Source organism: Cavia porcellus, unplaced genomic scaffold, assembly GCF_034190915.1.
Source record: "Cavia porcellus strain 051 isolate PalLab524CR breed Dunkin Hartley unplaced genomic scaffold, mCavPor4.1 scaffold_3, whole genome shotgun sequence".
NCBI lineage: Eukaryota > Metazoa > Chordata > Mammalia > Rodentia > Caviidae > Cavia > Cavia porcellus.
The window spans coordinates 45437380-45453171 of NW_026947486.1; the positions used below are offsets into that span (position 1 = coordinate 45437380).

Genomic DNA, 15792 nt, shown 5'->3' on the forward strand with positions numbered 1-15792 from the left:
GCTGTACTTCCATAATTTGCTTACATTCATCTTATTTTTTTTTTTTTTTGTCTCTGTGTGCTCGAACGTAGCTAAGTATGGTGTGTTTTTTGGTAATACCTATAGTTATCTGAGAGATTATTTCTGATTCTGTTTTTTGAGCTTAATTCCATTGCTTTCTTGTTTCTACTTCAGAGAGACCCTCAGGGTTTCTTTTGGACTAGCCCACTTTATTGACCCCTTGGTTTGATTTTAGCAAACTGGATGTCTGGAGTTGCATCTTGTTTAAGAATCTTTTCATTTCTTTTCTTTTTTAGTTTAATTTCTGTCATGGTGCTTGTATGTTGCCTATGGTAGGTTTCCTTATTGGTAGTGTTTGCCATCATTACATGATGATTACTTTTCTAAGGTTTTCATGTGAAGCTAGTTTTTGAGTTTTGAGTGGGTTGGAAGATCTTTCTTCTTCAGTTTGCTGGAGATGAGAAGTTGTTACTTGTTTTCCTGGCTCTTGATTTTTTGGTGCTGTACCATCATATTTTCTGTGTCCCTTAGTTAATCTCATTCATGGATTATTAGGAGCAACATTGCCAGTTAGTGCATTCCTCCACATCTGCTGCTCTCCTCCACTGCTACGTCTCTCTGCAGAGGCCTCCAGGGTCACCAGTCATCCCTGTCACTGTGACCGTGCATCCCCAAATTCCAACAGCTCCTCTTGTGCAGTGAGTCCATCTCTGGTAGAAAGTGCTGCCAGCTGTGCCTTCTTCATTGAAGTTTTTCTTTTACTCTCTCTGTGGGCTTCAGTTTGCACTTCAGCTTGTTCCTGGATCCTTGGGACCCACTTCCTTTTTTTCTTGTTTTCCTCACAATGCTGTATTTCAGAATCTGGACTGTGATTCTCAGAGAGGCTGTTTCCTCTGCTGCTTACCACTCCGCCATCTTTCTGGAAGTCTCTTAAAATGTTTTAGGTGTTAGTCCCTTGGGAAAAAACTGGCTAAAAGTTTTTTCCAGTCTATGGACTGTCTTTTCAATCTGTTGATTATTTCTTTTGCTGTGCAGAAGGCTTTTTAAAAAGATGTCATTCCAGTTGTAGATTATTTGTAGTATTCCCCACGTATTGGGGTTTTCTTCATGAAGACTTTGTGTACCTCTGTATTAAAGACTTCTACTGATTTTTTTCTTCCAGATGATTCAATATTTAGATCTTTGATCCATTTTGATTTTAGATTAGTGCAAAATGAGAGATATGGGTTTAGATTTAGCCTTTGGTAAGTGGAAAGCCAATTTTTCTTGTGCCATTAAAGAGGTGATCTATCTTCCAGTGAATGTGTTTGGCCCCTATGTCCCATATAAGGTGACTGAGTGTGTTTGGAGTTAAAACATGTTTTAAACTGTTCCAGTAAACCTCAGGTGTGGTTTCTTTTTTTTGGCCTGTATCATGCTGTTTCCATAACAGTACCTTTGTAGTATAATTTCAAGTCAGGATTGTGATGTGTCCTGCCTTGCCTTTGCTTCCCAGAATTGTTTTTTGTTTTCTATGTCTCTTTTATATCCAATTAAATTTTAGAAATAATATTTTGTCTAGTTCTGAGCGATATGCAATGATATTTTGTTTGGAATTGCATTAAATATATATGACAATTTCAGTAGTATAGCCATTTTCATTGTATTCCTTCTTCCTACCCAATAGCAAAGTATAGCTTTCTGTTATCTGATACCTTCTTTGGTCTCCTTTTTGAAAATACTGTAGTTTTCAGTGTAGGGATCTTTTCCTTCATTTTTCAGATTGATTCCTAAGTATTCTATATTTTTCTGATGCTATTGCAAAAGGTTTGGTTTCTCTAATTTCTTTTTCAGAGAGTTTATTTTTGTACAGGGATATTACTGATTTTTAAGTGCTAACTTAAACTGCTATGCGGCTGAATGTGGTTATTGAATTTATAATGTTTTGGTGGAGAATTTTTGGTCTTCTGTGTAGAGTGTCATGTCATCCACAACTAATGATAATTTACTTCTTCCTTTACTGTTTTTATTCCTTTGATGTCTTTCTCTTGTCTAATTGCTATGGCTAATGTTCTAGAATTATGTTGAATAGGAGAGGTAATAGTGGCCATTCACTGTTGTGTTCCTGATTTTAGAATGGAAGTTTTCAGTTTTTGATCATTTTATTGATGTAGGCTCTTGGTTTGTCATAGATGGCTTTCAGCAGATTGAGGTAAAAATTATTCCAATTTTCTGTAGGGTTTTTTTATGAATGGATGTTGGGCTTTCTGAAACTCTTTTTCTGTATCTGTTGTGATGATCATATCTTTTTTGGCTCTGTTGATATATTGTATTACATATATTGATTTGTGTATATTGAACCATCTCTAAATCCATGGGATGAATTGGTTGAATGGTACTGGCTCATGGGAATAGTCTGGCGTCTGGCTGTCCTCCCAGTGTCCTGCACATGGTGCTGGTTCACAGGGATGATTTGCTTTTTGGTGACTTCTTGTTCTTTTCCCCCACAGTCCATGAATGGTGCTGGCTCATGGGAAAAGACTGGCATCTAGCTCTCCCCCCAGCAGCCTATGAATGGCATCAATTCGCAGGGAGTTCTTGGTGACTTCAGCAGTGTGTTATTTAATTTCAATGTGTTTATGCAGTTTTATCCTTTCTTTTGTCATTGACTTGTAGTTTCGTTGCACTATGGTGATAATATGCATGAGATAATGCTAATTATTTTGCATTATGTTAAGTGTATTTTGTGGGCTAGTATGTGGTCTGTTTCAGAGAACACCCTATTTGCAGCTGAGAAGAATGTGTATTCTGATATTGTCTCTTAGAACACTCTGTAAATATCTTCTGAGTCCTTTTGTTTACAGGTTTGGTTCTGTTGTGATGTTTCGTCTGGTTGATGTATTTTGATGCTCTGTTAATGTCCCCTGTTAGAATTGTAGTAATGCCTATTTCCTTTTTCATGTGCATTAATGTTTGTTTTATGTAGGTGGATGCACCATTATTTTGTGCATATATTTTAAAAATTTTATTTAAAGAAAGACTAAACAAAACAGAAAATGAGTAGAAATAGTACATATGTTCAGAGAAGAAATAAGCAGCAAGAAATCACTTGTTGATGTTTACATACTGTGCTTGCACAAATAGTTGTTCAAAATTCAAAAGTGGAACATACAAAGTGGGAATTCAAACAGCAAGACTGCAAACAGTTCTGTTCAACTATCCAACAAAAACTTAGTAATATGGTTGTCAATCCTATACACTTAAACATACATGCAGTTATCCATATTTCATTTATGTTGAGATTAAACAAACTAAAGCAGGCTAAAATAATTCTAAACAAAGAATAATATTATTGCTGGATTTCACATCATGACACTCCGGGATCATCACTGGGTACTGTAGTGTCTTTTTATTTTATTTAAAGAAAGACTAAACAAAACAGAAAATGGGTAGAAATAATAAATACTTTCAAAGAAAAAAATAAACAGTGAGAAGTCACTAGTTGATGATTATAGATTGTCCTCTTACAAATAGTTATTCAAGATACTAAAGTGGGGATTCAAACAGTGAGACTGCAACCAGTTCTGTTCAACTACCCAACAGAAACTTAGAAATATGGTTATCAATCCTATACACTTAAACATACATGCAATTATCCATATCTTCAATTATGTTGAGATTGTACAAATCCAAGCAGGCTAATATCACTCTGAACAAAGAATAAAACTATTGCTGTGATTCACATTATGACACTCCAGGATCAGCACTGGGTACTTAAGTGTCTCTTTTTCTTCAAAGTATCTGTTCATTTCATCATGTGTCATAAAATCAGTTCTCATAAACTGTTTATAGATTCTACACATGCATGAGCCTTAACATGTATGTTAAGTCTATCCTTTCTGTGTTAGAGGGAGAAACAAAACAAAGCAAGACAAAACAAAACATATTCCTATAAACACATGAAACAAAAAAGACATATTAAGACCGTTGTACAAGGAGTTCTACCATAGAGCCTGTGTTGTCTCTTGTTATCTTCAATAGAATTGACTATAATATCAGACATAGTATAATTGAATATATCAGTATATAACAGTATTAATAAAAACAGAACTTTGTATATAGTATAAAACTTCAAAAACAGTCAGTTATCAAACCAGAACGCATATTGTAGAGTCTTGCCATCTTCAGTGTAATTGCCTATACTCTCAGACTTTATACTATCAGTCATAACAGTTTTGAATAAAATCTTTGGTACCAAACAACAATCAAACAAACCAGATTTAACTAAGATCAGTCATGATAAAACAGTATAAGTCATACAGAGCTTCCGATTAAGATAATAGGAAATTAAAGATGATTACTGTGCTATATCCTGATGTTTTTGGGATAGCTGTCTGTGCCCTCAAATCTAATGCAAGTAGACAAACTGGGACAGAATAAAATCTATCACAGCAGAGTGGTGTGAGTAATGTGGGTTTTAAATCCTGATACACTATTAACGTATCTTCTGCCATCTTTTTTAAGACTCTCCCTCCCCTTTCACTAACCCAGAGTACACTGTGCATTTCTGGGTCTGACCAAGACCCTTGGTTTTAAATTGGGCACTAGTGGCAACTTGCTATTTACCTAAGTGGTTCTGAACCTTCTCTGTCCTGGACTTGATCTCTAATTGTATTCCTTTACCTATTAAAGCCTGTTTTCCAAGCTATCTACAAATACTGGTCTAGTTGCGCCTATTACTCTCTGGTTCTGTCACATAGAGCATTGCTTTCTCATATTTGATTTTCAGTCCATGTACTCTTTTTCATGTTAATTATATTTCCTAAAAATCATGTCTTGGTGAACCCTACCTCCTGATCTCCTCTATGTGTGGTTCTTTTTTTTTTTTAATTTAGTGTATGAAGACCATCTATATTAGAGATTATAACCAACCTTCTCTGCCTCATTTCTGTTATGCTCTTTTTTTGCCATCAGTTGTCTGCTTATCTTCTTCATTCTGTTTTCTGTTCCATTCATTGAGGCCTCTCTGCCACTGTTCCTGGAATCTAATACTTTTCTCTCTCTCTAGAATGCTCTCCAGTATTGTCTGTAGAATTGGATTGGTGTTTGCGAATTTCCCAAGTTCGTCTTTGTGTTTGAAGGATCTTGTTTCTCCATTAACTTCTAGAGACAGTTTTTCAGGGTATATCAATCTGGGCTGGAGTTTATTTTCTTTCAGTGCTTGGAACATTTCACTCCAGGCTCTTCTTGACTTGATGGTTTGTGTTAAGAAGTCTGCCGTTATTCTGATGGGCCTTCCTTTATAGGTTATCTGGTCTTGTATCTAACAGCTTGTCACTAACAGCTTTTAATATTCTGTTCCTATATTGAGTTTCTGGGATCTTGATTGTTATATGCCTGGGTGTAGCTCTGTTTTGGTTGTACATGGCTGGAGTTCTGTATGCCTCATACATCTGAATATCATTTCCTTTTTCTATGCTTGGGAAGTTTTCCTTAATTATTTCTGTGAATAACCTTTGTAGTTCATTTTTTGTACCCCTGCTTCTTCATTCACATTCTTTATTCTCAATTAAAGATCCTCTTGTTGTCTTCTAACCTTTGTGTTGTTACTTCTTGTTTCCTTGTTATTTTAAAAAAGTTTTTCCTTTCCTAATCCCACATTGCAAAACTGTCCTCCAGTTTGGATAATCTATCCTTAATTTCTTTCAATTAAATTCACCATCTTTCCATAGAGTTTTTAATTTCCTGGTAATCTCTTTGAATCTGCTTCATGTATTCTATATTTTGTTTATATTCTTCATCTAATGGTTCTCTCCTTTGTTTGAGTTCCTCCCTTCTTCTGTCTGTGTTTCTTGAGGGGTGCTTAGCATCTCTTTTATTAATCTTATATTTTGCTGTACTTGGCTTAATATTTCACTTTTTGAACTCATCTATGAGGTCCTGAAGATATCTCTTTATGTCCACTGGTGCTGTGTCTGATATTGCATGTTTGCTGTTCTCATTCTCCTTTGTATTTACCTGGCCTGGGTCAATGTTCTCAGGGTTGGGCCCTGGGGACTTTTTCTTGTTCCTCCCTTTTCCCATCTTTTTTGTTTCTTCCAGGAGGCCCCAGCTTCTTTCTTTGTTGATTACAATTCTTTTTTTTTTTTTTTTTTTTTGTCTTTTTCGTTTTTATCGGTACCAGGGATTGAACTCACGACTGCACACTTGCAAGGCAGGCGCTTATGCTGCTGAGCTAAATCCCCAGCCCCTGTTGATTACAATTCTTCTGAAGCACACTGGCTAGGTAACCCTTCCCACTGCAGTATGCTAGTGAGTTACAAACAGGGGCAGCATATGCTGGTCCCTGCCCTCCCAAATCAGTTAAGCAATTACAAGAAAAAGACTGAGCCAGGGATTTACTCCAGTGGCACAGTGACTCTGGCAAGCATGAGGTTGTGAGTTCAATTCCTGGTACCATAAAAAGAAAAAAGACTGGTACAATGTATCAAAAATGAATCCAAGAATACACTGCATGTAAGAAACACATTTAAAATAAAAAAAAAATTTATACACTGAAATTCAAAGGACGCAAAATAAAGAACACTTACAACATTACTCTTTTTAAAAAAGATAAAGACTGTTATCTCTATTTTTTTTCTTATCAATCTTCCTAGGTATATATTCTGTACTTGTGGCATTGATGGCTGGCAAGGCAGAAGTAAGGTATAATCCTACCATTATACAACCTCCACTGATTGCAGAGTTCATCCGAGAACTTGGGTTTGGTGCTACTGTGATAGAAACTGCTGAAGAAGAGGATGGTGTTTTAGAACTTGTTGTAAGTAAGAGTTTTTGTGTGGTTAATAAGATTTCTAGGGAAATTTCAGTGAGGGTTTATAGAAAAGTTAATTATGGGTGGATAAGATACATAATAAACTGGAGAAAATGAAAATAAGATAATATATTAAAGTTAGTTTTCAAGTATGAAATATAATTGTGATAACTGTTAATGAAAATTAAGAATTGGGTTTGAATTAATAAATGAAAGTTGACTTTTAAAATTTGTATGGTTCCTGTTTAGTAACATGTAAAGGAACAGATCTGGATGCACTAAAGATTTAAATTTTATAAACAATGTTATAAAACTAGGTGTAAGGCATATAGGTTCAAAGTGATCATTTTCTCCAGCTTAGCAAATTGATTTTTGGTGTTCTGTCTTGTAAAAATAGGACCATATATACAATTTTGAACATATATTTGTGTATGTGTATGTGTGTGTGTGTGTGTGTTACTGGGGATCAATCTCAGGACCTTTGTATTGAGCTATATCTTTGCCCCTTTTTAGAATTTTATACTTTGAAATAGAGTTTCATTAACTGATAGATTGCCTTAAGCTGGACTTGAACTTGCGGTCTTACTGCCTCAGCCTCCTAGAGTGCCTAGCTTACACGTAATGCACTACTACACTTAGCCATGAAGTTATTTTTATAGTATAGTTTTCAGAGTAAAATTTAAAATTAACCTAAATATTCTTTAACATGAATTGATTATATAAATTATATATAGCTATTTTATAGACTACAGCTGTTTAAAGAATAAAACAGATCAGTATTTACTGGCAAGTAGCAATCTTTAAGACATTTATTAGTGACAGAAGAAATTCTAGTATGATATGTATGATGGCATTTAAGTAAAAATGTGGAAGCATGTATTGTATGCTTATGTAATATATATGTATATAAACACCTATGGAAAATATCATTTGGTTTATGTACATGATTAGTAGGAAGAGAGTACAATGGGGTAAAAAGAGAAAAGAGAAACTTGCATCTTTTCAATATTGTTTTGAACCTTTTTTATATTTTAATTAGATTTTATTCATACATTCTTTATATACATAATGGTCGCATTCATCACAGAGAATTTGTGCCTGTACATGATATAACTTTTTTACCATCCCCCTACCTTCCCTTGGACCCATAAATTATTTTAGTACTGGGGATTGAACTAAAATTCTTTGTACTACATGCCAGCCCTTTTTAAAATTTTGTATTTTGAGAAAGGTTCTCACTAGATCACTAAGTTGCCCAGGCTGGGCTCAAACCTGTCATCCTTCTCTTTCACCTTCCCAGAATACTGGGATTACAGGCTTGTGCCACTATGCCTGGATTTATTTTTTTAATTTTAATTTTTTGAATTGTTGCTTATTTTGAAGGCAGTAAAATACAACAGAACAAGACAGAACAAAGCCAATCGAGACAATGCAGTGAAATTTATACAGAACATGATAACAGCAGGATACTATGATAATAGTAATAGGTACCATAGTATATCTCATACCTGGATTTATTTTTAAATTATACAAACAAAACTTGGATGTAGTCTACTTATAAAGATTTAAAAGCCAGGCTTAATGGTGCCTACTTGTTATCCCAGCACTCTAGAGGATTTAAACAGGAGGATTGTGAGTTCAGGCTCAGTCTGCAACTTAGAAAGACTCTGCCTCAGAATGAAAATATAAAGAGTAGAGATGTAGTTCATTGCAAAAGCCTTGGATTTTGGATTTTATCCTTAGTGCTAACACACACACACACACACACACACACACACCATAACAAAACCCCTTAACTTTATGCTAAAACAAGCTCCAGTTAAAGCAAAAAATTTGAATACAAATAATACAACTTTTTTTTTTATCAAGAAATGTTTCTTGGGCTGGGAACATTGCTCAGGTGTAGAATGCACTCATGGAGTTCTAGTCAGTGTAAGCAGACATTTTTGCAAATGGATTTACTTCAGGGAACCATTGAAGGGTCAAATAATGACAGATCTGTGGAAAAAAGCAGTTCTATCTTCTTTCTGCCCTCTCTAGTGGAATCTCTGAGTTGTTTTCTCCGTAACTGTGGAGTGTTGGTTTCGATAGCTACCACAGAAATAAAAGATATGGGATAAGAATACAGTGAATTAGAATACCCTATAGCTTGCCATTTTATCAGGTTTCATCTGACTTTTAAAAAAGAAGTGCTTCCTGGATTGGTACAAGTTTTAATATGTTTTTAATTTTAAAGAGACTAAAAACAAAACAAAATAAAGTAGAATAAAGCAAATCAGAACAGAACAAAATGCAAGTGATACAGGACTACAAAACAAGACAACAGGAAATCAATAATGGCTACCATAATGTCTTGTTTTCTTCAGAATAGCTATTCATACCATTGATTCTGACAATTTTTGCCATTTTTTTGTAATGGAGAAAATATTTAGAGAAGCCGAATGTACCATTTTTGCTGCTATCACTTCAGTAGATGTACTAAATGGCTTTTGGTCAATTTTCAGTGTTTCAGTGGTTGTTATGTTTTGTTTCTGGGTGTCTCCCCAAACCCTCATGTTGTTATTGGGGTGTGGGATTTTTGTGAAACAGCTGAATCTAGAGTTTGTGACTGGTTCACTGTCTATTGATGGGTTTGGGGTTGTGTGTGGTACACTTTCTCTAGAGCAGGTAGCCTTCATACAATATAAGTGAGGCAAAGAATGTTACTACTTCTCTTTTTGCTCTTATTTTTTTGCTGTCTTCCAACTCCATGAACTGTTGCCCCTCTGCAATGTGCCACCCTCTCTCAAAGCTAGCAAATCATGGATTGAAACCTCTTCAAACTGTGAGCTAAATAAACCTTTCTTTTTGTAATTTTGGAGTGTTGGGTATTTTGTCTCAGCAATGAGGAAAAAATAACTAACACAGAATTTGGTACCATATAAGTGGAGTCATTGCTCTGACTGTACCTGACCATGTTTTTCAAGAGGCTATGTGAGTGGTTTGTGGGAAGAATTTGGAAAGGTTCAGAGATCTCACCTGAAAGAGCAGGGCTGTAATGCCTTAGGCTATTCTGTTTGAGAAACTCTAATCATAGCTCAGAAGACCATAAAGCTAATAGAAATCTTGCTGGTTAAGACCTGACTTAGGAGGTTTCTACTGAGAAGAAGGACTGTATTGTTTGCTGGACTCCAGATAATGTGTCTTAGCAAAAAGTTTGTCTGCATATTACGTTTGTCCAGAGACTATGCCTGAGACTGAGATTAAGGGTGGCAAATTAATATTAATTTGCCATATTAATGACTGAAGAAATTTCAAAGAGGTTGAATGTTGAGGCAGCAGCATGGCTAATGTTGGGGGACTTTTAGCCAGATTTATATTGCAAATCAAGAGCGGGGAGCCCAACTGAATGATGTAAAGTGTGAGGTTGGCCAGAAAGGAAGCTCCAGTAAAAGCTGTGAACTGCAAAGAGAGCAGAGGAGATCTTGACTGCTGAGAAGGAACAGAATAGAGAAGATAACCTGAGGGCATCACAAGAACAGGACTCCAAGTCTTATAGCCTCCAGGCTGCAAAAATGAAAGATTTTGCTTTGAGAAGAAAGCCCCAGAGCACCATGTTCCAGAATGACAACAACCCAGAGAATTTGTTACTTGAGATCAGATTCGGAAATAATTCTCAATGACCCAGGTACTCAACCTGTACAAACAAGAAAGTAGGAAGGTTAGCCACTGCCACGTTGGTAGACCTTGGCATTATTTATGTGGCATGAATTTTAGGTGCATGCAGAATGCAAGAGTTGTGGGGCCACGAAGGCTTCCACCCAGTTTTCAGAAGGCCTAGATAACCAGGCGTTGTGCTCCTAAGGCAGTATGTGAAGCTGTGAGTGTGAAACCAAAAGTGCAGTGGAGACCTTAGAAGTTTGGAGAAGCCAGGAACATGGGTCATCTGAAGAAAACTGTAAAGAGGGAGCAGGGCATATCCAAGAGAGAAACCATAGGAGCTACAACCACTGGGAATGCTGTAGGGGTGGAATCATCCAATCCCTCTGGAGTTCACATCCTACCATAGATTGCCTTGGATGGTACACATGGAACTAAAGGAGTTGATGTTTGTCATGCTGGATTTTGGTATTGCTTTGGTCCCATTTCTTTTTTTCCTCCTTTGTAATTTTTGGAATGGAAATGTCTGTCTTCTGCCATTGAATGTTGAAAGTATTGTAGCTTTCTTTTCATTTGTACAGAGGCTCATTGCTAAGAGTTTGCCTTATGTTTTGGAGGAGACTTGGGACTCAAACTTTTCAGCAATGCTGAAACTGTTAGGACCCTGGAAATTCTTAGAGATGGACTAAATGCATTCTACATAAAGGGATGTACATGAGTCTTTGGGGGCCAAGGATGGAATGTTATGGTTTGTGTATGGATGTCACCTACAAAACCTCATATGATCATGCAGGGCAAGCATTTTGGAAGTGGCTGAATCTTGAGTTTGTGATTGGATCACTGTCTACTCTTGGGGTTGGGGGTGTGAGTGCTACACCTGCCTTTGGGCAGGTAGCCAGCATATACTATAAGAGAGGAAAAGAAGATTGCTCCTCCCTGTTTGTTTTTGTTGCTTTTACTGTATTCTACTGCCATGAACTGTTGCCTCTCTGCCATGTGCCACCCGGTCTCAGAGCCAGTGGATTATAAACTGCAACGTCCACAAACTGTGAGCTAAACAAACCTCTCCTTTCTTAATTTTGGGCATCAGATATTTTATCTTAGCAACTAATAAGACAATTGTCCTTGACCATTTTTTCAGTTTTATTTTTGTTCATTTTTTGTGGTATTGGTATTTTTTTTTTTTTTTTTTTTGAGATAGGGTCTTGCTATGTATCTCGGGCTGGCCTTGAATTCATGACAATTCTCCTGCCTCAGTCTCTCAAGACCTTGGATTAGAAGCATACATTATCATGCCTGGCTGGTACTAGGAATTGAATTGAGGGCTTTGAGGATGTACTGAGCTATATCCTCAACCCTTTAAAATTTTTGAGATAAGGGTCTTGCTGTGGTGACAGGGTTGGTTTTGAACTTTAGCTCTTCCAGCCTCAGTATCTCTTTTGGATGTTTGAAACAGAGTCTTGCTATGTATTTCAGGCTCGTCTTGAACTCACTGTGTTTCCCAGGCTGAGCTCAAACTGACAGCAATCCTCTTGCCTCAGGCTCCTAAGTCCTTGGATTAGAGGCATGCACCATGCCTGCCTGCCTCAGTGTCTTTAGTAGCTGAAATCATAGGCATGTGATGCTACCCCTGGCATATCATTGCTTTTTGAGGAAAGGATCTGCACATCTTTTTTGGTCTTTTTTTTTGAGACAGGGTCATGCTACACAGTTCAGGCTAGCCTTGAGTTTACTTTGTACCCCAGGCTGGTCTTGAACTTGTAATGATCCTCCAGCCTCAGCTTCTTGAGTGCTGGGATTACAGGTGTGCACCACCATGCCTGGCTAGGATCTGCACATATATTGTAGAATTTTATGCTTAACTCAAGTGTATCTGCACTTAAGGTATAGAGAAAAATACACCTTAATGTTTATGAAATCGGAACACTTAGAAACCATCAACTTTCTCTAATAATATACCTAAGCAGGATGAAAAAAATCTGGAGGAAAATGATGCACTGGATTAAGAACTAATGGTTGTAGAATTCTCTGTCATTGAGTGATAGAGTATCAAGAAAAGGGAGCCTTTTAAGAGGTGCATTTTTATCTAATCTGTTTGTTACAGCTTGTGTCTAGATGTACTCTCAGAGCTTTATATGTTTATAGGTAGGGCTTTTTTCAGAGAGATGGCTGGATCAGGTGTATGATACGGGGATTAAGTGTGTGTGATTACTAAATTAGTCCATTGATTGACTTGGCATACTTCTGAGAGTGTATAATGGAAAGGCCCACCCTGGGTATAAGTGTTGTCCACTCTTAGGAATGAATAGCCTGGATGGACTATAAGAAGGCTGCTGTCATCCCTTGCTGCTTCACTACTTTGCTATTTGCTGCCTTTCTGACCTCTCCTTGTCATGAACTATTTCTCGTCTGCAATGGTACCCTGTCATGGAGCCAGCCAGGTATGAACTGAAACCTCTACAAACTATGAGCCGAAATAGACCTTTTGTTGTTTTACTTTGGGTGTCAGGTTTTTTTTTTAATCTCAGTGATAAGAAAGGTAACTAAGACAGATCTGGGAAGATGGCGGAATAGTAAGCAGCAAACTAAAAAGCCTCTGTGAAGGAAATAGCCCAGATGCTGGAATATAGCACTCTGGAGAAGGAAAAGCAGGAAAGACATAGATCCCCTTGACCATGGAAGAAACTATAGTGAGAATTGAAGTCCACAGAAAGAATTTTAAAAAAGAAAAACTTGAACAGAAGAAGGTGGTAGCTGGCGGTGCTCTCACTAGAGCCCATCCCACTGTGCCAGAAGCACTGTTGGAACCTTGAGATGCATGGGCACAGTGAAGCTGGTGGCTGGTAAACCTGAAGGCCTTGGTGAAGAGATATAAGGGCAGAAGGTAGCAGCGAACCAGAGAACTGCACTAGCTGGCGTGTCCAAACTCATGCGGCTGTGACTAAGTGAACTTCCTGAGTTCCCAATGCTTCTGCTAGCCAGAGCCATGGTTGTGCTGGGGTACAGGTGCACTGAGGTCAGGGATCAGTGAGACCAACAGATAGCAGAGCCAGTAGGGGATCTGCATTGACCTGTGGTGAGTGTTGGGAATAAAACCCTTCCACGGGAAAAGGGATGACATCTTGGAACCGGGCAGGACTGCAGAAACAAGGTACTGCGGAGACTTCAGTCAGTTGTTCACTTCCCAGATGGGATTGGTCAGATATGCTTGGCCTGGGTCACGTCCCTGGCTAGAAACCAGTGGGGTGTCCCAGACCAATTCCCTACATGCTGCACGCACTAAGGCACGGTGAAGGCCTCAGTGGGCTGGCTGACCTAGAAGGGAGGGGCCAACATATGCCATCCCTATTTGCACTTCAGTGGCACACTGGAATAGGCAGGGTCACCTAGCCAATGGGCTTCAGAAGAACCAGAATCAACAACAAAAGGACTGGGGCCTTCTTTATATGCCTGTATGGAAGAAACAAAAAATATGAGAAGAGGAAACAATAAGAAAAAGCCCTCAGCCCCCAATCCTGAGAACATTGATTCAAGAAATGTAAATACAAAAGAGATTGAGGACAGCATACATGAAATATCAGACACGGGATCAGTGGACATAAAGAAATATATTCAGGACCTCATAGATGAGTTCAAAAGTGAAATATTGAACCAAGTAAAGCAAGATATAAATAGATTAATAAAAAAATGCTAAACACCTCTCAAGACACAGATGGAAGAATGGAGGAACACAAACAAAGGACAGAACTATTTGATAAAGAATATGAAGAAAATATAGAATTCATGAAGCAGATTCAAAGAGATTACCAGGAAATTAAAAACTCCATTCAAAGCTGGCAAAACTGCTTGAAAGAAACTAAGGGTAGATTATCCAAACTGAAGGACGGGGTTTGCAATGTGGGAACATGAAAAGAAAAACTTTTTTTAAAAATAACAAGGAAACTAGAAATACCAATGGAAATGCTAGAAGATGACAAGAGGATCTATAACTTGAGAATAAAGAATGTGAATGAAGAAGCAGGGGTACAAAAAATGAACTACAAAGGCTATTCACAGAAATAATTAAGGAAAACTTCCCAAGCATAGAAAAAGGAAATGATACTCAGATGTATGAGGCATACAGAACTCCAGCCATGTACAACCAAAACAGAGCTACACCCAGGCATATAATAAGATCCCAGAAACTCAATATAGGAACAGAATATTAAAAGCTGTTAGAGATAAGAAACAGATCACTTGTAACGGAAGGCTCATCAGAATTACAGCAGACTTCTTGAAACAAACCATCAAGTCAAGAAGAGCCTGGAGAGAAATATTTCAAGCTCTGAAAGAAAATAACCTCTAGCCCAGATTGACATACCCTGAAAAGCTGTCTCTAGGAATTAATGGAGAAACAAGATCCTTCCAAGACAAAGAAGAACTGGAGAAATTTGTAACCACCAATCCAGCTCTACAGAGAATACTGCAGGGCATTCTAGAGAGAGAGAGAAAAGTACTAGGATTCTAGGAACAGTGGCAGAGAGGCCTCAATGAATGGAGCAGAAATTAGAATGAAGAAGAGAAGCAGACAACTAATGGTAAGCAAAGAGCATAACAGAAATGAGGCAGAGAAGGATGGCATCCTTAGTAAAAACAGAACACTCAGTTGAGCCCCCTAGATGGACCAGCTGTCCAGAGAGGGGCACAGGTGAACTAGGGGCCCAGCTCCCACATTCCTTTGTAGATTCCAGCACAGATATCCAGCCTTGCCTGCCTGAGGCCCTCTCTCCTACCAGGGCAACCTTACTGTCATCACGCGGTGGGGAAATTCAGCCCTGTGAGCTGGAGACACTGCGAAGACACCTCCTGGTACCCTCACACCCATTTCTCATAGCCTGCAGAGCGCTGGGCAGCCCTCCATGGCCACTTTGGAGGTCGTAAAACCTCCACGGCAGAAATCTCCGGAGCCATCCACAGGTGCACAGCCTGAATACTCACCTGGGCCATGCCTCACACAGCAGAGCTTAAGGTGCACAGGGCTCCCACGTCCTACACCAGAGGCTGGGGGCTTTGTCTACTTCCCCACCCAGTGTGACTCTCTCATTGTCCTGCTGTAAACTCCTCCAGGAAAAGACCCATCATGGAGTTCCCTTCCCCTTGAAGAAGGTATTTAGGTCTCATGGAAATAACTGGGAGGAGAACAAAGAAGAAAGGAAACAGAAAGATGAGCGAAGCTGAGGGGATACCTGAGAGTTGGAGCCCAGCTTAGGCAGTTTAGCAGCTTAGCTAGGGCCTGCTTCAAAATCAAAAATGTGAAAAGGTTGAAGAGGAAGCTCAAGGTGAAGGCTTTAGGCTCTCTCCCCACTGCCTGGGTACCTAGG

The 15792-nt window shown here is 38.3% G+C and overlaps 1 protein-coding gene across 4 annotated transcripts in view; it reads left to right on the forward strand.

Moving 5' to 3' along the window:
- Atp7a (ATPase copper transporting alpha) overlaps positions 1-15792 on the forward strand; it is a 244070-nt gene that overhangs the window by 161239 nt on the left and 67039 nt on the right. For all 4 annotated transcript variants that reach the window (XM_063246120.1, XM_063246119.1, XM_023565589.2 and 1 more), the window contains one exon: positions 6636-6799. In XM_063246120.1, coding sequence (XP_063102190.1) covers positions 6636-6799 — 164 coding nt within the window. The remainder of the gene's footprint in view (positions 1-6635; positions 6800-15792) is intronic.